This window comes from Suncus etruscus, chromosome 10, assembly GCF_024139225.1.
Source record: "Suncus etruscus isolate mSunEtr1 chromosome 10, mSunEtr1.pri.cur, whole genome shotgun sequence".
Taxonomy (NCBI): domain Eukaryota; kingdom Metazoa; phylum Chordata; class Mammalia; order Eulipotyphla; family Soricidae; genus Suncus; species Suncus etruscus.
Window position 1 is genome coordinate 66,864,993 of NC_064857.1, and position 21,691 is coordinate 66,886,683.

Consider the following 21,691-nt stretch of genomic DNA (forward strand, 5'->3'; position numbering starts at 1 on the left):
TTTCCTACCATTGAGCCATCATAGAATCACCAATTACCAGACACCTGTGTTCTGAGCACCGGACCCTTCATCTGATTCAGGGACTAAGAACACAATCAAATCCTCATTCCTGGATTGGGTTGTGGGTCATTGATGCTGCCCACATGGATCCCCGTTGGCCCAAGGCGCCCTGACCGCTGAGAATAACCATGTTGCTCTTGGGTGTCCCATTGGGCAGAATCGTGTTTCTCCCATCTCAAGACAGGATCTGGGTGACACGCAGAGCAGGGTGGGAGAGTCATGGCCAACCTTTCCTCTCGACAGGGTGGACAGTGCCCTGACATGTTGCCATTTTGCCTTGCAGATAGTCACCATGGGGCTGTTCCGGACCATTGCGCTGTTTTACCTGGGCAGCTTCGACAGCATAGTGCGGCGCTGCATGGTGCAGAAAGTGAAATCGGAACCTACGGACAAAATGGCCTAACCTCAGCCCTCACCCAGCAGAGACTGTGTACCGGCACCTGGACAGCCCCATTGCTCCGGGATGTGCTGTGTTATTTGGACCGTGTGAGCGCGGAGCTGGGCTCCGCTAGGGCCTGGCTGCCAGGATGGGCCCGAAGTGCTGCTTGGGGCTGCACTCTTAACACTATGCAAACCTGCGTGGAGAACCTTCCATGGCCCTGCATGGAGGCTAGGGGGTGTGGACGGGATGAGAATGGGGCTTGGCTCCTGCGTGGCCGTGCTGCTGGGCAGACGGCTACCCTCAGAGGGGATCCTTTAATTCTGTTCTCCGTCCTCTTGTTTTTTTTGGGGGGGGAGGGGGTTGGTTTTGGGCCACACTGGTGATGCTCAGAGGTTATTCCTGGTTATGCACTTAGAAATTGTTCCTGGCTTGGGGGACCATATGGGACGCCAGGGATCAAACCGAGGTCTGTCCTGAATCAGCCGCGTGAAAGGCAAATGCCCTAACGCTGAGCCATCACTTCGTTTCCCCCCCCCCTTTTTTTTTTAAATTTTATTCTCCCCTTCAAGATTAAGGCCACAAATGTACTTTATGACTCAGCGAGATTTTTGAGGCTTTGTTTTGCTTTGTTTTGTTTTTTTCCTTTTCCACAACCAGCCCCCCCCCCCAACTCCCAACCAACTCTCAATTTTTCATGAAAGGCAGTTGTGGGGTTTCTGGAATTGATACTTTCAGGGTTTTTTTTTCTCTTTTTGAACTTAGGATATTTCATGGCAGAGGAGTGTCGTGTGGTGGGTGCCGGACTGTGAGAGCCCAGTTGTGCCCCATGTCCCTCAGCTACTGTGGCCCCTGGTGGCTCCTTTCTCATTTGGATCCTGGCACTAGGACAGAACAAGGGAAGAGAGAGATTTTTCCAGAAAGAATTAGCCAGCTCTCTGGTCATCTTTAGACCCATGCACTTGCCTTGTCCACAGCTGATCCGATTCGACCCCCAGCACTGTTTAGGTTCCCCCACGCCTGGCCAGTAGTGATCCTGAGCACAGAATAAAGAGAAAGCCCTGAATACTATCAGGGATGCCCCTTCCCCACCCCCGGAATCTTAGAAGCAGACATGTTTACAATCCCTTTGGATAGCCTGTAGGCCACACGCCACATTCCAAGAGCAGATCCTGGTCCTGCTCTTTACTGCATTCCTTTGCTTCTCCTGCTCTTGTACTTTTAAAAGAAACAAAAAGACCTATTAGACTTTTGGGGTGACTTCTAAATGTGGGTTCATGGTTCCTTAAAGAGGTTGGGAGATGGAGAAATGTGATGTCCTGGGACACTGACATGACCTCCAGAAGCCTGGGGGTGGCAGCCTTGACACCATGTTCGTTGTCTCATTTGGGGCTCGAGCGAGCAGGCTCTTTCTGTGATCACCTAGAACATTCTCTCCTCCATTTTCACCCTTCTCTCCCAGTCAAGTTCTGGGCAGTCTTTTTTCCAGATCCCAGGCTGGTTGCCACAGCCAAAGTCTGTGACCAGTGAGCCTGTGGCCAGCTTCATCCTGCCACTCTGTTCCTCTGACTTGTGGGGGACTTTCCCACAGGGGAAACCTTTCTTCTCTCCTTCTATACACAAAAACACATTCCAGTTTACTGTGTGGGTGGTGGTGGTGGAGGGGGAAACACAGCTTTTTTATTGTTTTATTTTGTTTTTTGTTTTTTTGTTTTTGCAAAAGATACTTTTTAAAAATTGTTTCCAAAGTCAAAAAATATATATATATATCTCCAACTTTATGAAAGAGTCAAGGCCTAAAATTGTGTAGCCAAATGTCTACTCTTGAATTTGGGAATCTCCAGATTTTTTACAAATGACTTATTTCCTCAACAACAGTGGCCTTTTAATTTGGGTTCGAGAGCAGCGCCCTTGAAATACAAGCCAGACAGGACAGGATGATAGTTTGGGTTGGGTTTAGGATTGGGGGGGTGCTCCATTATAGTTTCAGGAACCATCCAGTTAAGCCAGATTGGGGCTTCAGTGCAGGCAACCAATCAACAAGTACCAATCAACCCTGAGGAGTTACCAGTCTTTTTCCTGAGTCAGAGAAAGTGGGTACATTGCTCTGTGGGCACTTCTCCCCTCTTAAAAAGGGGGCTAGAAAGCATGAACACAGGCCTGGGAACCAAATCCAGGGAGGCGATCTCGTTGACTGCAGATGTGCACCTCCATTACCACAGCATCCAGGTCAAGGCACTCCTGTTCTCTGCACTGGGAGGTTTAGGTCATCTGGGACCTGAGCAGGCTTCAGCCCACGTAGTCTTCAGCTCTGCTTGTCAGAAGTCAAAGGGCCACATAGCTTTATCCTCCAGCTTGGGAAACTAAGGTGTTCTCACTCTTTCTGGATTTGGTGCTATGTGGGGTTTTTCTGTTGTTAGCAACGCCTGACTTGAACAAACACAAGATTAGTACAGTTTGGGGTTGTTTTTTCCCAACCACTTCATGGACTGTTGGTTAATTTTGACCAAAGTACCAACTGCTGTGTTTTTGACTGGAGCACTGACCCTCTCAGAACTGCTATGTGATACCCTCTTTCACCTTTTCAGACTCCCCACAGGATAGATTGGGCAACACATTTGGCTTGTTGGGTTTTGGAGAAGAAGGACTTGTAGACATTTAAACAGCCTTTCAATGACCTGACTTCTAAGAGATGAAAATATTGCAAGGCAAATTCTGATTTTTTTTTTCTTTTGGAGTGGAGGGCAGATCAAATTTTATATAACATTTTATTTTGTGCAGAGGGGAAGATAGAACCTTGAGTCAGATTATTGGCTTTCTTTTTTCTTTTTCTTTTTCCTTTTTTTTTTTTTTTAAAGGATTGCTTTGATTTAGCACTTTAGCACTGTACCCAGAACTGGGTGTTACCTGTGGCAGCAGTTTATTCTAATTCTGTTGGAATGTTCTCTGTGTGACCATAACTTAGCTAACCATGCAAGTTGCCGTCCTCAAGTGCCTGCCTCTGCTGGGCTTGGTTGTATTATTTTCTTTTGATTTATTTGTGAGTATATTTATTTAAAAAAGTTTTCTGTCATTGAGCCATAAGAATTCCAAAAGACATTCCAGGACCCCTCATAATTTAAACAAGATATTGAAAAAAAAATCCTCACTTTTATAAAAGCCAAGTCAAGGGAATTAGTCTTTTATTTTTGCATTTAGTTTACAATTTGAAAAGAGAATTAAAATATTAATGATGGTCTCCTTACCTTAATACTATTTATGTATATTCAGTTATAAAGCTTTTACTTGGATCTGCTAAACCATAAATTGTTGACACTTGGGGGTGAAATTTTGAGAGACCGTTTCTAATATTTAGATGACAAAAGCATTTTGTTCATAGTTGCTTCAATTCAAAGAATTGTATGTCTTTGTCTTTCTAGAAGAAGACAACATCCTAGTCATTTTTTAAAACCGAGTGTATCATCAGCAACTTCAATGTTATTACATCATATTCTAATTTAAACTCTTCTTACTCACTGAGGCCAGTTTTACACATTCATGCATTTGGACATAAGATGCTTCATTCTTACTTCCTTTAGTTCTAGAAATTGAGCTTTAAAAATTCCCTACTAGCCATAACTTCCATATTCTGGACTGAATCTTGAAGTTGAGTTCCGTTCAGTGACCACAGATTTGCTATTTTGATGAGGAGATAATAGTTACGACATTTAATCAACAGGAGACCGCTGCAGACATTTTCAGTTGATGAAAGTGTACATGCTATTTTGATATATATTAGACTTTGTGTTTGCTACTTTAGATGCTTTTGTGGCAAAATTGTAACCTAATTTTCATATCTTGTACTTCTGAATCACAGCAACAAAATAAATGGGGACAAGCTTTACAGATATGAGAATTCATTTGTCTTGAAATTGGTATCTATAAGAAAGATTTTAGGGGCCGGAGAGATAGCACAGCGGCGTTTTCCTTGCAAGCAGCTGACCCAGAACCTAAGGTGGTTGGTTCGAATCCCAGCATCTCATATGGTCCCCCGTGCCTGCCAGGAGCTATTTCTGAGCAGATAGCCAGGAGTAACCCCTGAGCACTGCCGGGGGTGGCCCAAAATCAACAAAAAAAAAGATTTTAGCCAAAGACCACCCCTTCCTATAAGATGATCTTCAGGACTAGAGAGATAGTACAGTGGTTAGGGCGTTTGCATTGTATGTGGCTCAATCTGAGTTCGAGCTCTGATATGTCATGGTTATCCAAGCCTGCCAGGAGTAACCTCTGAGCACTGCCGGGTATGGCAACAAAACCAAACTAAACCAAAATAAAACAAAAAAAGTATGGTCTTTGTTTCAGTCCTCAACAGTCAGTGGGGTTTGAGCATGGTCATTTTGGTCAAATCTTCAGAGAAAGCACTTGATATTCTCAGCTTCTGTTCCGAATGTTCTGCTTGACCTCATGAGGTAGGCTATGTGAGTGAAAGGACAAAGAAACGCAGAGTTTAGTAACGGAATCTAGTGTGTGTTTCATGTATACAAATAGATTCACCACCACTACCATGAAACCTTCACTTTCTAAGAGATATGTATGTTTCTTTGACTCAAAGAAAAATGGGGCCAGAGTGAAAGTACAGTGGGTAAGGCATTTGCATTGCACATGGCTAACCTATGTTGTCAGTCCCTGGTATCCCATGTGGTTTGCTCACTGATTCCTAAATGCTAAGCCAGGAGTAAGTAACACCTGAGTATTAGCGGATGTGTGTCCCCCAAAAAAGTGTAGAAAAGTGATATAGTGAAAGTGCACACCTGAATTCTCTGCTCTTGGGACAATTTAGGACACATTAAGATTTTCTGGATACCACCTTGCTTTGTAAACTTCAAACTTTAATTACATCTGAGCCTTTTGTTTTGGGGCCACACCTGGCAGTGCTCAAGGGTTACTCCTGGCTCTCTGCTCAGAAATCATTCCTGGCATGCTGGGAGACCATATAGGGTGCAGGGGGTTGAACCCAAGTCAGCTGCATGCAAGGCACAGGACCTGCCTGCTGTGCTATTGCTCTGGCTCCTCCTCGATGCCTTTTTGTTGGGATGTTGCAAAAGGGAAATCCTTCACGGTCCTGGTCCCAGTTTTGGTACTAGACCCTTGGCCCTCAGCAGCTGTGTAGGAGCTGGGCGTTCCAGCCCCCAGAATCAACAGACTCAGAAACCACTTTTCCCGCCCTGCCCTGCTGTTTCTGTCTCTCCCACCCTTGTCAGGCAGGCTCTGACAAGCCTTTTCCGAGGGACTGGAACCGCTTGCTCCTCATTCCTTCCTTCAACGCGGGGCAGCACTGGGTTTCGTGCCAAGTTATCTGAATGCCAGGCCCTGTTCTCAACGGGGAATATGCACACAGGGAAAACAACCATCCTGTCCTCAAATCATTTAGCATCTAGAGAGAAACAAGCTGGAGATGACACTGGTTCATGGCTCAGATACCATTCATTGCTAGAGTTGAGAACAGATCCCGTATCAAGCACTGTTGGGCATGATGCATCCAACCTTGGACAAACTATTTCTGTCCCTGAGTTATCCGGGAGGCGCAGACACAGGTTAAGAAAGTAGGCCTGAGTCATAGCTGCTAAGTCATGGAGCCAGGATTTGGTTTATGAGTTTAAACTCCTTGCTCGGGACTAAACCTCTCCAAAAGTCCCAGGTGACACCTAAGACCACCCAGGATGGCCAAGGTTGGGTGCACAGAAGGTGAAGTTCTGGAAAGGGAACTTGAAGTATGAACATGCACTGGCTATATGCTTGGATTGTATCGCAGGCGGGTAAGCAGAATTTTCAAAGCTTGTTGACATTTTTTTTTTCCAGAACCCACTGCCAGTTCAGAGCTTGAGAAGGGTCAGTGAAAGGGGGAGGCTCCACCAGTAAGAGCTCTTACTCTTGGAGAACCAGGAGCAGAAAAGACTCAACAGCCCAGTTGTAGCTTTAGTTCTCCTTCTTCTGGACCTTTGTTTTTTTTGGGGGGGGAGGGCTGAAACACAGAGGAAACTTCTGAGTTTGAAAGACTTAAGTACACGGTGTTGGGGGCTGAATTGTGTCCCGGCAAAGATACCAGAATCCTCATGCCCAGTTCCTGTGGCTGTCATCTTCGGAAAAAGGGCCCATCCAGATAGACTTGGTGAAGGGAATGTTACTCAAGGGAATTCTCATCCACTGTGGCATGGTAAGTGGAGAAGACAACACACAAACAAGCACACAAACACACACGCATAATGTGTTATGAGAGGGGCAGAGGCTGGACCGACAACGTCTCAGAAGTGGGAAGAGCAAGAAAGCACCTTCCCTGGAGTCCTGGATGTTTGTGGTCCCACTGACACCCTGATTTGGTGCTTGGGTCCCTAGTTCTAGGGCAGGACAGTTCCCTTAGGTGGCACCCAGTTTGTGGTCCTTTGTTACCACAACCCTCAAAAAGAAAAACATTGACTTTGAACTTTTTTTAATTTGTTTTTTTTTTTGGGCCACACCCAGTGGTGTTCAGGGTTTATTTCTGGCTCTGAGCTCAAGAATTAGTTTTGGCGGTGCTCAAGGGACAATATGGGATATGGGGGGGGGGGCAAATGCCCTCCCCGATGTACTATCACTCCAGCCCCATGACCTTGATCTCTTTAAAGGTATTTTTCTGCAGAGAAAGGCTTCTGGGAGATAGCAGGATAGGAGGCCGGGTTGAAACCTCTCAGCGGAATGATGTCGAATTAGGTAGGGTGTAAATTTTATGCCATTCTCCCCGCCTCACCTCCCCATCAACAAGATGGTGGTTTGGTTCTCTAGCTGGAGTTTCAATCCAACAAGAACAGTTGGTATTTGAAAATAGAAGACAAGTCCCGACTCTGAGTTGATTTCATTTTCAAACACAAAGTCATTCATTCAAAAGGAAAAAATTGCCAGGAATGAATTTCCTTTTGTAAACACAAAGTCAACCTTATTTGCCTGCACGTTGGCACAACAGAAGGACGTGTCTGCAGTGCCGTTGCTTCACTTCAAAGGGCTGCATCAGTCTTTGGAACATTTCCTGAGGTGCAAAACCCACCCTCCATTCTTGAGGTAGTCTCCTAAGTTGGATGCAGGCTTCGTGGTTTACATTTGGTGAAGGACATTCCAGTTAAAGACAGGATGACTGGGGAGCTGAGAATGTGGCACGGATGACCCTTTCTTGCCCAAGCTTCATAAGCATAAGCCAGAGGGTCAGGATGGCCCTCAGTAGGAACTCAAACAGAATTTGATAATATTCATGATTGTATGACATTGGCCAATCAAATCTGCAACTGTCTGGGGTCAGAACACAGTGGGTAGATGTTTCATGTGGCTGACCGGATTTGATCCCTGGCATCCCATATGATCCTCTGAGCCTGCCAGGAGGGATTTCTGTGTTCAGAGCCAGAAGTAACCCTTGAGCCAGGAGTAATCCCCAGCTGTGGCTCCAAAACTCCTCCCAAAAGTACATATTTTGGCAACCATCTGAACTACTCCACATGGTACTAGGTAGCCTGATTGGCAAGAGGTCAGTTCCCAGTTGACTCCCCAGCACCATGGCATCGCCCAAGCACATCTAGGCTCCTAACACTGCTTATGGGGGAAGGCTCCTAACACTGCTTATGGGGTAACCCTCCTAACACTGCTTATAAGGCAGGGGTCTCAAACTCGCGGGCCTGTGGACTGTTTGTGGTCCTCTGTACAACAGTTTGTGGCCCTGCCCTAGAGGAATCTTTTTTTGTTTTGTTTTAGTTGTTTGGGTTACACCCCCCAATGTTCAAGACTTACTACTGACTTTGCACTCAAGGATCACCCCGACTTTACCTCCTTCGGCACCCAGGTAAATTGAGTTTGAGACCCCTGTATAAGGGAGCCCCATGGACCCAGCACTGCACCCTTGCCTTGAATTGCTGCCTGCTTGGCCAGGAGTTAATGGACCAGGAGCACCTCTTGGGAGTATTGAAGAGTTTATCAATGATTTCTCCTGCTGGTAACAGGGTAGCAACTAGTGGAATGGAATCTTGTATTTGGGATGTCTTCTGGAATAGCTTCTGTACTGTGCTGTCCTATAATTCCATTTTCTCATATTCTGGTAATGTGGACACTGGTTTTTCTCTCTTGATTTGCTGTATTTTGTTTGCTTCTGGATTTATTTCTTTTTGTTTGCCTAAGTGGCAGGGGGGCCAAGTTTTGTGATTTTCACTCATTTCCTTCCCAGGTAGTTCATATCTCTTCATATTTATTTGTCATGAAAATCTGGATAGTTTGGAACAGACCTCCGTTATGGAACATCCAGATAAGAATTCTTTTTGAACGTCAAGGGTGAGGACTGAACTTTCTCAATTATACTGTTACGCTTCAACCAGTAGGTGGCGAAAACTGGCAATAAAAAGCTTTTTGTTTGGCAGAGTGGAGAATAAAGGAAAACACAGGCCTTTCCGACTAGATCCAATCTCCATTCCCCAAGTCCTGTTCGTTTCTCTTCCTGGTGCCACCTTCCTGCTCTGCTCCAGCTGGGCAGAGCTGGCAGCAGGGCCATCCTTGGCTCTGAGGAGCAGAAGGCATCCTGGAAGGGAAATGGATTCTGATGGATAGTTTTGGGAGGTTTTCAGGGGGAGTTCCCCACAAATCTAAGCTTTCCTCCTGACTTAGGCCACCACGGACTGCACCGTCTGTCTCACCCACACGGAGTTCATTCACATTTTCGGAGGCATGTACTTCCTTCCTGCTCAAGGGGTATTGCATGCACGTAGAATCTGAATGTGGGAATAGGCTTACTCTTCCAATGGGAAACATTTCCAGAACATTCCAAAGGACAACCTAACCTTGGTCCAGGAGGATACCAGAACTGTGCTGAGAGGTACCACAGAAGGAAAACATGAGTAAAGGCGGATGAAGGTTGTTGGCCAAGGGGCGGAAATAAGGAAGCTTCTTTCTCAGGGAATTGAGAGTCCACAGGCTGCCTCCTTTGCAGAAGTACACTCTTTTCCAGCTCTGTCCTCTCATTTCCTTACTCATGCTGGGGCTTGGAGTACTAAGGCTTTCAATTCCTCATAAGTGATTTGGGAGTTTAAAACCAAGTTCTGAGAAGATCCCGAAACCATAACAGGACATTCGCAGGAGCCTGAAAGAGAACCTTTCAGTGGGTCTGTCCCCTGTGTCTGTTTCTAGGCCAGAACAGTTCCCTACTGTCCAGGTCCAGTCAGGGGACCCAGTCAGCACTGGGAACTCAGGAAGGAGCGTCTTCCTCAACCTTCCTTTCCCCTTGCTGGCAGGAGAAACATCTATTCTGAGGGGCAAGAGGCAGGCCGGCAGGCTAGCTAGCTCACTGGGTGATGAATGAAGAAATGAAAAGAACCCGGTGTGCTTATTTTGTTTAAGTGCAAATGCTTTGATTTCAGGGTAGGAATGAGACTCAATATTGTTGGAACCCATTTGTGTACATTGCCGGATTCATTTGTCACGTTTCTATGACCACAATAATCTATATCCCTTCTAGATTTGAACTGGAGCCCTATTAAGTAAGCTGCTTTGCTTTTAGTAAACATTTTTTTCCTTGGCACTTTATTTGTCAAAGCCTCTTGGAGATCAAAATAAACAGTTTGCCCTCGGGGGCTTTTCTCCCAGGGGGCTACTATGAATGCATGCCCATGAATGGAACTGTGTGGACCTGTGTCCTTTGTGCATAGTCAGCTTGCAGATACGTTTGCACACGGGGCGGTAGGTGTGTGTGTGTGTGTGTGTGTCTGTGTCTGTCTGTCTGATATCCAGCTCCAGACAAACTGCCCTTCATCTATCACAGGGTTAGTTAGGACCAGCAGTGTCCAGATACGTTTGCACAAGGGTGGTAGGTAGTGGTGTGTGTGTGTGTGTGTGTGTGTGTGTGTGTGTGTGTGTGTCTGATTTCCAGCTCCAGGCAAACTGCCTTTCATCTATCCCGGGGTTAGTTAGGACCAGCAGTGTCCAGATACGTTTGCACAAGGGTGGTAGATAGGGTGTGTGTGTGTGTGTGTGTGTGTGTGTGTGTGTGTGTGTGTGTGTGTGTAGTAAGACCAGCAGTGTCCAGATACGTTTGCACAAGGGTGGTAGATAGGGTGTGTGTGTGTGTGTGTGTGTGTGTGTGTGTGTGTGTGTGTGTGTGTGATTTCTAGCTCCAGACAAACTGCCCTTCATCCATTCCGGGGTTAGTTAGGACCAGCAGGTGCCCAGAGGGATCCTGTCCAGCTTGAACCCTGTCGGAAAAAATAACCAGGAACATTTCCAGCCCCGCACTTGCCTCCCCACGGACTGGCTGGTGGAGATCTAGACGGGGCCTGGCGATGGTCTGTCTCCTGAACTCCTAGGAAGCAACTTGAACTTCCACTGGACCGGCTCTGGGCTTCCCTCCGTCGCTAGGGAGGGCGAAGTTTCTCATTCCGAAGTCCCAGTGTTTGGGGTCCGCGTAGCAGCGTGGGTGCGGGTGGCGCGTCCCAGGGCGGCCTGGCGCTGCGAGTGCCTGTGCCAACGCGCGCGCGCGCTTGTATGTGCGTTCGTGGGCGTGCATGTGTGTGCGCGTGTGCACGCGCTGCTCCTTCTCCATTCGAATCTGGCGATCGGTGCGTGCGTGTGTGAGTGTCTGTGTGCGCGCAGAATCGCGAGGAGCCCAGGCCGTGTGTGTGTATGTGTGCGCGCGCACTTTCTCCCTCGGCCTCTCCGGCTTGGGAAGGGAACCGGGTGGGCGGGCGAGCGGGCGGGCGAGCGTGGCGCCTTCCTCCCTTCCCAGCCCTTGTTGTTGCCCCCGGGGCGAGCGGCTGGCTCAGCTCTCCCGGACACCCCCGATCCCCACCGGCCGTCAAGCCCCCCGATCGCCCCGGCGCCCCAATCGGCACACCCACCGCGCCCCGGCCGCCCGGGTAGGGGAGGCCTGCGCCGGCCGCGCCACCCACCCACCCACCCACCCACCCAGCGGGCTCGGCCATGTGTCCCCGGCTGGGGCGTCCCGACCGCGGCTCCTTTAACCGGGGCCGGAGGGGGTTGGCGGGGCGGCTCGGAGGAGGCCGCTGGCTTTCTTCTTTTTTTGAATGAACCGAGTGACGTCGGGACAGGAAACCGGGCGCGCAGCGGCGAGAATGAAGTAAGAGGCCGGGTCCCCCCCGCCCCGCCCCGCGCCCGCCCTTTTCCTCCCCGGGGGCCCCAGCCCCAGCTCTCCGGGCCCCGCCGAGCCGCCGCCAGCCCGAGCGAGGTGCGGGTGCGGGGTGCCTCGGCCCCGAGCGGGGATCGCGTCCTCCTTCCTCGGCGGGAGCGCGGGGGACGCGGCGGCCGCCGCCGCCGCCGCTGCTGCTGCTGCTGCTGCTGTTGCTGCTGCAGCCGGAGAAGGAGGAGGAGGAGGAGGAGAAAGGGTGCGCGGCCCGGAGGCGGGGTGCGCCGGTGGGGTGCAGCGGAAGAGGGGGTCCAGGGGGGAGAACTTCGGAGCTAGTCGTCCTTTTTAGGAAAAAGAGGGGAAAAATAAAGCCCTCCCCCTCCTCTTCCTCCTCCTCCTCCTCCTCCTCCCTCTCCTCCTCCTCCTCCTCCTCCTCCTCCTCCTCCCTACCCCGCGCCGCACCACACACAGCGCGGGCTGCTCTGCTTGCTCGCTCGCTCGGCCCGGGAGGTGCCGGGCGCGTCCTGCCTCCTCGCTCGCTCTCTTTCTCGCTCTCTGGTTCGCTCTCCATTCGCGAGCAGCTTTTTAATTTTTTTGCTTTTTTGCATTTTTGATTCGCTTTCCTTTGCTTCGGAAAAAAGACGTTTTGGCTCGGCCGTGCCCAGCTGAATCTCGGAGAAGGAATATCGTGCGTGCCCCCCAGCCCCGGTGCCCACCCGCCCGCCCGCCGGCCGGCCCGGCTTGTGGCGTGCCCACCCGGAGCTCCATGTCTGTGCCCGCGCGCGTGTGTGCGCGCGTGCAAATTGCCGAGAGGGCGAAAGGAAAAGAAAAAAGCCCAGGACTTCTTTCTGCCAACCCCGGACTGCGCGTTGCGATTCATCTGCCGCCGCTGCCTTTTTCTTTTTCTTCTCCCCTTCCCCTTGCCCCGAGCCGAAGGGAGATTTAGCTTTCCCAAAAGCTTTCCGCTCCGGATCGCTCTGGAGTGACATTTCGGTGAAGGAGGCTCCTCGTCTGGGCCATTAACTTGGAAATCCTCTTTTGATTCCCCCCCCCCCCACCCCAGACAAATCTGGCCCCCTTTACCCCCATCACACACACCCACATGCACACACAAACGCACCTACCTTGCACCTCCTGTCGAATGATTGATTGGCCAAGTTTTCTAAAGCCGCGATCCCTGGGAGAGTTCTGAAAAGACGGATGGCATTTTTTGCCTGATGCATTTGTATGATTCTTTTACCCCTCCTTTTCACAAAATAAGGAAACGTGACCGAGGTTCGTGCGGTGCCTAAAAATTAAAAAAAATATATACAAGTAAGTTCTTTGCACAGCAAATCGGTTTACGGTAACTTTCAATGGAAAGAAACATTGGCGATTTTATTTTATTATTATTATTATTTTTTTTTTTGGAGAACTCTTGAAGTGCCTGGGAGTTAAGTTTCATTTAGACCCAGTTGTATCCAAGTCTCGGTTAGGTTGGGTTGGGTTGAGTTTTGCGCCTTCTCCGCTCCAGGCATTCTAAGTTGTGTATCTGTCTGCCGTGTGTGTGTGTGTGTGTGTGTGTGTGTGTGTGTGTGTGTCTGTGTGTCTGTGTGTCTGTGTACTTGTGTATCTGTCTGACGTGTGTGTGTGGAGATGTGTGTGTGTGATGTGTGTGTGTTGTGTGTGTGAAGGAAATGCACCTGAGTTTTTTTATTCTTGGGGATGTGAGGGACTTACTATTATTCTTTTCTTTGCTTAAACCTTTCAGCCTCGCGTTGGAAGTAGAAGGATAGGAGGTAACAAGAACTCGTCCTCATGGACCCGATGGAGTCGAGCTCGGAAAGGAATTGATCCAGCTTTATTATTATTTTTTTTCTTTTACAAAAAGCAAAAGGCAAAGCGTGGGGGGAACACCGGCAGGGTGGAGGACCGCGCGTGACTGGAGACACCCCATTTCCAAGAATGCAAAGCCCAGGCGGCGGTACAAAGCGCGCTGGATTCTAGCCGCCCTCCCTGCGAGCAAGCAGCCTGGGGGTGCCTCGCAGCTCGGGCCTGGGGAGGGGGGCGAGCATGGCGCAGGCGGGCCGCGCGGGCTACGACCACCGGGAGATCGTGCTGCAGTACATCCACTACAAGCTGGCACAGCGCGGCTACGAGTGGGACGCGGGGGACGCAGGTGCCGCCCCCGCCGCGGGCATCTTCTCCTCCCCGCAGCCCGCGCGCATAGCCGCGCGCGCGGCCCGGACCTCGCCGGCCCCGGGTGCCAACGCCGCCACCAACGCCAATGCCAACGCCAACGCCAACGCCTGGCCCGGCCCGGTGCCCGCCGAGGTCCACCTGACCCTGCGCCAGGCCGGCGACGACTTCTCCCGCCGCTACCGCCGCGACTTCGCCGAGATGTCCAGCCAGCTGCACCTGACGCCCGTCACGGCCAGGGGTCGCTTCGCCACGGTGGTGGAGGAGCTCTTCAGGGACGGGGTGAACTGGGGCCGCATCGTGGCCTTCTTCGAGTTCGGCGGGGTCATGTGCGTGGAGAGTGTCAACCGCGAGATGTCGCCCCTGGTGGACAGCATCGCCCTGTGGATGACCGAGTACCTCAATGACGACCTGCACACCTGGATCCAGGAGAACGGCGGCTGGGTAGGTGGCACGCGCGCGCAAGAGCGTGTGTCGTGTGTGTGCAAGCGTGCGCGCGTGTTATGTGTCATGTGTGCGCGTGGCAGGGTGGGCAGCTGCGGGTCCCGGCTTTGTGCGTGGAACATCAGGTGTCCGCCCCTCGTACCTGGCCTGCTCCGCCGACTGTCACCCACCTTGTTTGGCCAGCTGCAGAGGTTCCAAGTTTCAATTCAATTTATCCCTTGAGATAAATTGTTTTGTTTGGTTTTGTGAGTGGGGGGGAGATGACTTGGACCACCTTGAGCTGATTTTTGAGTGAGTCGCAAAATAGAAGGTTCCAGACACGCCCCTCTCCAGGTGGGGCCTCTGCCTCCTAAATCTGCTCCATTGTGTAGAGATGAGACTATGTCCCTGGCAACCCCATCCCCGAACCCCATTACCAGCCCAGAACCTACAAGCTTACCCTCTGCCACGCACTCGCCAGGAGGAGAATCTGGCTGGCCCTTTTTACCTGGGAAAGCTTAGCACTGTTCCAAAAGAGGTAAGTCTAAGTCACCTTCTAGAAAAGTCGCCTTCTAGAAGCCTCAGGATCCAGCCTACCCCTGTGCAGAGCCCTCCCGGTGAACCAACTCTGGGGTCCAGCGCCCCCAGTCCCTTCAGCGGTGGCAGCATGCTGCGTGCCCCGTTGAGGTGGTGTCGCTTGTGCTCTGGCCTCTTCCCACATTGGTATCGTCTCTGTCATGTGCCAACGGTTCTCTAGGTTTCTGGTCTTTTGAATATCTCTTGCTTTTATTTATTTGTTTATTTATTTATTACTGCGCTGATCCATACCTTAAGTGGTCTGTGGGCTTGGAATTTGCAACACGGAGCGTGAGAAAACCCCGTTACTGGCCCCAGGTGTGCCATGCCTCTGCCTGGACAGTTAAAGGGCACCTGTGCGTGACTTTCATGTGCGTTGGTGGGGACTAGACAGGAGATCTGTGTGCGACGTGATGCTCCATGTGATGTTGGCGGGGTCAGGTTCAGATACTGAGAGTGGACTGCCTATCACTCCTCCATCTGGTGCCTGAAATGCCTGATTTAGGACAGACGTGGACGAGGAAGAAATCTTGTTGGGAAAGTGTTTTGGATGCTTTGAATCCTGGAAGAAGTCAGCAGCCCAGGCCTTCCCACCTCCCTGTCCTGGTCTCAGCTGGATTATTAGTCCTGCTTAATACAGCAGGACCTAGGAACAGCCAAGAGCCTGACACATGGCATGTGTGTTTGCTTATAAGAAGCAGTCATGACGGCATTGAAGGGCCCCGGGAGAAGCCACAGGCAGCTGATCCCGACACATCCAAGTTGACAAAATATTGATGCCCCCGTTCGACTCGCTCAGTTAATCCGCATTTTCAGTTTCTGCAGTGAAAAATGCCCTTTGTGAATTGTTGGCTTCTTGAGCGCCCACACGATCAGGTCTGGAGGAATTCTGGAAGAATTCACGAAAGTCTGAATAGAATGTTTGAGTTCAGTGTTTGGCCAAGTAGGTGGTTTTATTTTTAACCACCATGACCAAAGAGGTAGGTAAGGCCTTCCAAACAGCAAAAAAAAAAAGATCATTTTTGAAAACCAGAGTAAAACTGATTTAAATGTTACCATTTGATATTTCTATGAAAAAAATTTTAGAAAAAGTTTTTGTTGAAAGAAATCCAAAGAGGTAACTTGTCGCTTACCAAGTAATTTAATAAGAAAGATCAGTGGTGGTGGTGGTGGGGACACAGAGACCTAAGCTTATGATGGAAATTAAGATGTAACCTTCCTCTTGTTGTTGAGTTGCGCTGTAATCCCATCCACACAGCTGAGGTTTCTTTTGAAGTGAAACCTCCTTTTCCTCCTTTCGAAATAGAGTTTTCAGAGTTGCGTCAATCTTTGTGGTCAGCAGGTATCTGAGGCTGATAAAATTTGAGGCTACATTTCATGAGGCGAAACCACAATGCCACCGGGTAGCGCATGATAACGTTTTGGGGACCAAAACCTCTTATGGTACCAATAAATCATAGAGCAGCAGAAATGGCTAATGGGAGAATTTGCAGTTTGTTTTCATACCAGCACCAAGATGGATTTTACTCTCTGGGAACATTAAGAAATTGGACAAAAGAGTCTGAGGAAATGGTAGTTTTTTGCTTTTTTTTTTTTTTTTTTTTTAATGGATGTGTTGGCCTAACAGTGATGGTTTGTGAGTTACAAATGATTTGTCCTTCCTTCCTTCCTTCCTTCCCTCCCTCCTTCCCTCCCTCCCTCCCTCCCTCCCTCCCTCCCTCCCTTCCTTCCTTCCTTCCTTCCTTCCTTCCTTCCTTCCTTCCTTCCTTCCTTCCTTCCTTCCTTCCCTCCCTCCCTCCCTCCCTCCCTCCCTCCCTCCCTCCCTCCCTTCCTTCCTTCTTTCCTTCCTTCCTTCTTTCCTTCCTTCCTTCCTTCCTTCCTTCCTTCCTTCCTTCCTTCCTTCCTTCCTTCCTTCCTTCCTTCCTTCCTTCCTTCCTTTCTTTCCCTTCCTTCTATCCTTTCTTCCATCCTTCCTTTCTTCCCTTCCCTTCTTCTTTTCTTCCTTCCTTCCTTCCCTCCCTCCCTCCCTCCCTCCCTCCCTCCCTCCCTCCCTCCCTCCCTCCCTCCCTCCCTCCCTTCCTTCCATACTGCTCAGGGCTTACTCCTCTTGGCAGTGCTCGGAGAACCAGGATGGAAGCGAGAGATTGAACCTGGATGGGCCATGTGCAAAGCCAGCCCCTTACCTACTATGCTGCTGCTCTGGCCCCTTGCCTGTCTCTTTAAATGTCCGTTATTAGTTTGCTTATTTATTTTAAGCCTCTGGCATACAGGTTTGCACTGGCCTTGGCTGCATCTCTGACTCTGGTCCAGATTTCACCAAAGCTCCACACTGGCAGGTTTCAGGAGAGAACTAGCATCTCTGGATGTTCCATTGTGCCTTGTACCATTTCCAAGACTAAAGGGGTCATCAGGTCCTATAGGGTAGATACTGGTAGTAGTTGGGGGGTTCAAACTTGAAGTCTTTTATTTGAGGGGGCACACCTGGCAGCACTCAAGGGTTACTCCTGGCTCTGTGCCCAGAAATCGCACCTGTCAAACTTGGGGGACCATGTCAGGAATTGAACTTGGGTCTTTCCCAGGTCAGTCCTACCACTGTGCTATCCTCTGGCCCCTCAAAGTCCTTTTTTTTTTTTTTTGGTTTTTGGGCCACACCCGGTGCTCAGGGGTTACTCCTGGCTGTCTACTCAGAAATAGCTCCTGGCAAGAACAGGGACCATATGGGACACCGGGATTCTAACCAACCACCTTAGGTCCTGAATCGGCTGCTTGCAAGGCAAACACTGCTGTGCTATATCTCCAGCCCCTCAAAGTTCTTTTTTTAAATAAATAAATAAAAAAAAAAAGAATTTGCTGCTGCTTCACAATGAATCTTGGGAGGTGGAGGCAGCTGTAGGCATCACAGGTCCTGTACCTCAGATAGGAGAGAAAGAGAAGAGAGGAGAAAGAGGGAAGGAAGGGGAGAGGAAAGAGAATGGGAGAGAGAGAGAGAAGGTAGAGGAAGGAGGAAGAAGGAGAAAGAAAAGAGAAAGGAAGAGGGAAAAAGAGAGAGGGAAGTGAGGGAGACCGGAGAGGAGAAGGGGAGAGAGAGAGAGAGAGAGAGAGAGAGAGAGAGAGAGAGAGAGAGAGAGAGAGAGAGAGAGAGAGAGAGGGGAGGGTAAGTGAGTGAGAGAAGAGAGAGAGGGGGAGGAGAGAAGCTATGCAGTCTGTACTGGCCCCATTCAAGCCAGGCCACTTTCTTTCTATTAAAGGTAGGAGAGGTGGCGCTTTGAGTTGCTCTGTTATTATTTCATCCACTTAAATCAGTTTCATTTCTGCTGAGGAGTTTCGAGTCCCTGAGACAGCTCCAAGACAGAGGGGTTCTGTCAGGTGTGTCTGAGATCGAGGGCAAGGCGAGGGTGCCCCGCAGACAGAGATGCTGGCATCACTGCTGTCTCAAAGGACAGTGAGATGAGAAATCGGGAACAGAACAAGTGGCTTAAGTAGGACACTGGCTTTCCTTGGTTGAGGTGGTCTAGTGTGTCTAGTGGTGCATGTGGTATGTAATTATGTGTATGCATACGGTGTGTGAGTGTGTGTGTGTCTGTGTGTCTGTGTTGGTCTCTGAGTTTGGTTCTGATCCTTTTCCTCTGCACCCAGCCCCAGACTACTGGAGGAACTGGGAAAACAGGGATATGGGGCTGAGTGGGTCAGGAGTGGCGTTTCCCTCCCTGTCCCTACTCATTCCTGACCTTCCTCAGGTCATACTGGGCAGACTCAGGAGGGCTTATGGGAGGATTGAACCCAGGTTAGCTGCATGCAAGGCAAGTGCCCTAACCCTGGCCTCCGAAAAAGCATAGAAGGATTTCTTTTTTGTTGTCATTCTTTTTTTTTTTGTTTCCTCAGGTCATTTGTTTTTGTTTTTATTTTGGGGGGCCACACTCAAATCACTCCATACTAGGTTACTCTTGGCTCTGCACTCAGAAATTACTCTTGACATTGCTTGGGGCACCATATGAGATGCCAGGGATTTAAACTGGGTCATCCATGTGTAAGGCAAACGCCCTCCCCACTGTGCATAGGGGAAACACAGGGATATCTCAGAGCCTCATGGGCCGGGCACCACACATGGCTGAGTATTCGTGTACCAAACCCGGGTGCCAGGGGTGGGCACAGGAAGGCCGGGCCTCACACCCAGACAGGGTCTGTGGGTGTGTTTGTAAACCCAGTCACCCCATGGCTGCCACACCCCATCCCCGTGAGTCAGATTCCGGGGTGGTGGGGCGGTTTGGGGGAGAGCGAAGTTGGTGATATTTTGCATAGACTTAGATCTTCATTGCCAAACAGTTATTTCTAACCCGATGGCTGTTCATGTGTGTAGAAGGCCTGACTCAAAACACAGAGCACTTGAAAAATATCTATTAGCAGGGCCGGTGAAATACCATGGAGGTAAGGCATTTGCCTTACATGCAGAAGGACGGTGTTTTGAATCCTGGCATCCCATATGGTCCCCCAAGCCTGCCAGGAATGATTTTTGAGTGTAGAGCTAGGAGTAACCCCTGAGAGCTGCTGGGTATGACCCAAAAACCAAAAACCAAAACCAAAAAAAAAAAAAAAAATACCCATTAGCACAGTCAGTCACCCTCGTAAGAGAACTGAAAGGCAGGGGACCCTCCCTTGCTGAAGACTGACCTGCACAAGCATTCTTTTATGTATATCAAGGTTTTATAATAAATACCCAGTCTAGAGTTCTCAATTAGTGTTTCATTAGTTCTTTTAAAGTTAAAAGACATTGCAGGCTCTTGAGTCGAAGGATCAGAAGAGCCTTTTTTTGGGGGGTGGGGGGGGCAGAATCTCCTTTCTTACATCATTCCAGTAGCAGGAATAAACACAAAGGGGTTTTGTTTGATTTAGGGGGCCACTCCCAGCTGTGCACAGGACTGACTCCTGCCTCTGTCAAGCTCAGGAATCATACCTGGCAGACTCAGGAGACCCTACCAGGAGCTTGAACCCAGGTTGGTTACATGCAAGGTACATGCCCTACTTCTGCCCCCTAAAAATGCACAAAGGGATTTCTTTTTTATTGTCATCCTTGTTTGTTTGTTTATTTGGGTGGCTTACTCTGAGCTCTGAACTCAGGAATAACTCCCGGTGGTACTCAGGGGATTATGTGGGATGCCAGGGATTGAACCCTGGTCCACTGGCCGCGTGCCATGCAGACTCCCTCCCTTCATTCAGTACTGTAACTTCAGTGCCCCACAAAGGGATTTTCAGGAGGACAGCATTGCAGCCTTTGGGAGAGATGAGAGAGGGTGGTGGTCAGGTTTCAGGCAGCAGCGGTGCTCTGGGTTTGTTCCATCACTAGTCACTGTATCCTCTGTGAAATACTACAAACAAGGACCTCACAATACTACGTTCCTCCCATCACCTTGTCCCTCTCCAGCCCTCTTTCTGTAGCTGGGGGTCATCAGAGCCATCTTCATTTGAAAATGATTTCTTTTCTTTTTGGAGGGGTGGGGACCACACCTGCTGTGCTCCTGACTTTGTGCTCAGAGATTACTCCTGATGGGACATGGGGGAACCATACTGGGTGCTGGAGATTGAACCTGGATCGGCTGTCTGCACAATGAGGGTCTAATGTGCTGTCATTCTCTCTCCTGCCCTTTGAAAAATCCTTTTTTATTTGGTACATTGTCTCTTGTTCTGATAAACAGAGTCCTATTTCTCAACCCCTTGGTGACCAGATAAACCCAACTGGGCCTCCTCCAGGGAGGAAGAATGGATGGCCCGGAGAGCAGGTCTCTTCAAAGCCTTTGGGCTTTCTCAAGGGACCTCAGGTGTCTCCTGCTGGTTCCTGCTGGCACCTGACCCACCACCTTCACTGGGTGGCTGCCCAAGGGGAGGCGGGGAAGGGCAGAGTCACCATATGATGTTACCAGGTGCCCCAGATCTAAAAGAGGGAGCAGGAGAGGGGCCTACCCAAAGCCAGCTGTTCGCCCCACCTCCACTCTGTTTGGGGGTTGTACAGAGTTGGGAAAGGGGCTGCTGGCGGATGGGTGCTTGTGTTCTCCTCTGTGCAAGAGTGAAGTTTCTGTCTCTCCTCAGCTAAGTTGTGGCTCACAGATTTTAACTAGAGTCACCAGGACTTTCCCCAGAGTTCTCGGAGACACAGTACAAAATACCTAACTACTCTCCCTACCCTGCTGGTGGTGTGTGTGTGTGTGTGTGTGTGTGTGTGTGTGTGTGTGTGTGTGCGCGCACACACGCATCTCTGTCTTTTGGGGCCACACCTAGTAGCTCAGGACTTACTTCTGGCTCCTCACTCATGAATTTACCTGATGGTACTCAGTGGACCAAATGGATGCTTGGGATTAAACCATGGTTGACTACAAACCAGGCAAGTGCCATTCCCACTCTACTATCGCTCTGGCCCCTGGTGTGAACTTTTATAGCCAATACTTGGAGCCACTGGGAGCTTTTCTTGGGCCAAGGGTGGGATTCATTTTGGAGAATCCAGAAAGTTGTCTATGGATCTCGAGTTCCACTTGAGCACATGGCAGAGAGCGGCAGTTTTCTGGGAAAGCCTTTATTAGGAAACAGTGTGTTCCCTCCAACTCCTGGTTTTGCCTGCAGAATTTTAGGGATGGAGCCATTTTCCATTTTTAGTTAATAACCAGCTCCTCCGCTCTCTGAGGCTTCCACATAATGAGTCAGAAGCTTCTGACTGTTCTTTTCTTTATTGTCTCTCAAAAATAACCCGGACCCACAGTGTCAAGTGAAGCTTTTGTCGTTTCAAGGGAGATTCCCCCCCACCACCACCATTGAGTTCAATCCGTCTCTCTCATGATCATTCTAGTGACTGTATTTTTCGGCTTTTAAGCATCATTTCTGAATGTGAGTACAGAGAGTGGATGACTTCTGACGCTTGGCGCACAAATGCAACAGTCATGGTTGCACATTGTCTTATCTTGACTTTTTCC

At 49.7% G+C, this 21,691-nt stretch overlaps 2 protein-coding genes across 4 annotated transcripts in view; both read left to right on the top strand.

The window, feature by feature from the left end:
• KDSR (3-ketodihydrosphingosine reductase) overlaps window positions 1–21,691 on the top strand; it is a 425,889-nt gene that overhangs the window by 50,239 nt on the left and 353,959 nt on the right. For 2 of the 3 annotated variants that reach the window (XM_049782091.1, XM_049782093.1), the window contains one exon: window positions 344–1,098. In XM_049782091.1, coding sequence (XP_049638048.1) covers window positions 344–463 — 120 coding nt within the window. In that variant the 3' untranslated portion in view covers window positions 464–1,098. Of the gene's footprint in view, window positions 1–343; window positions 1,099–21,691 lie in introns of those variants that run through there. The other variant, XM_049782092.1, reaches the window with a different exon arrangement.
• Window positions 13,601–21,691, top strand: part of BCL2 (BCL2 apoptosis regulator) — a 164,137-nt gene continuing 156,046 nt past the window's right edge. Inside the window, exon 1 of the mRNA XM_049782095.1 lies at window positions 13,601–14,180. Coding sequence (XP_049638052.1) covers window positions 13,611–14,180 — 570 coding nt within the window. The 5' untranslated portion in view covers window positions 13,601–13,610. The remainder of the gene's footprint in view (window positions 14,181–21,691) is intronic.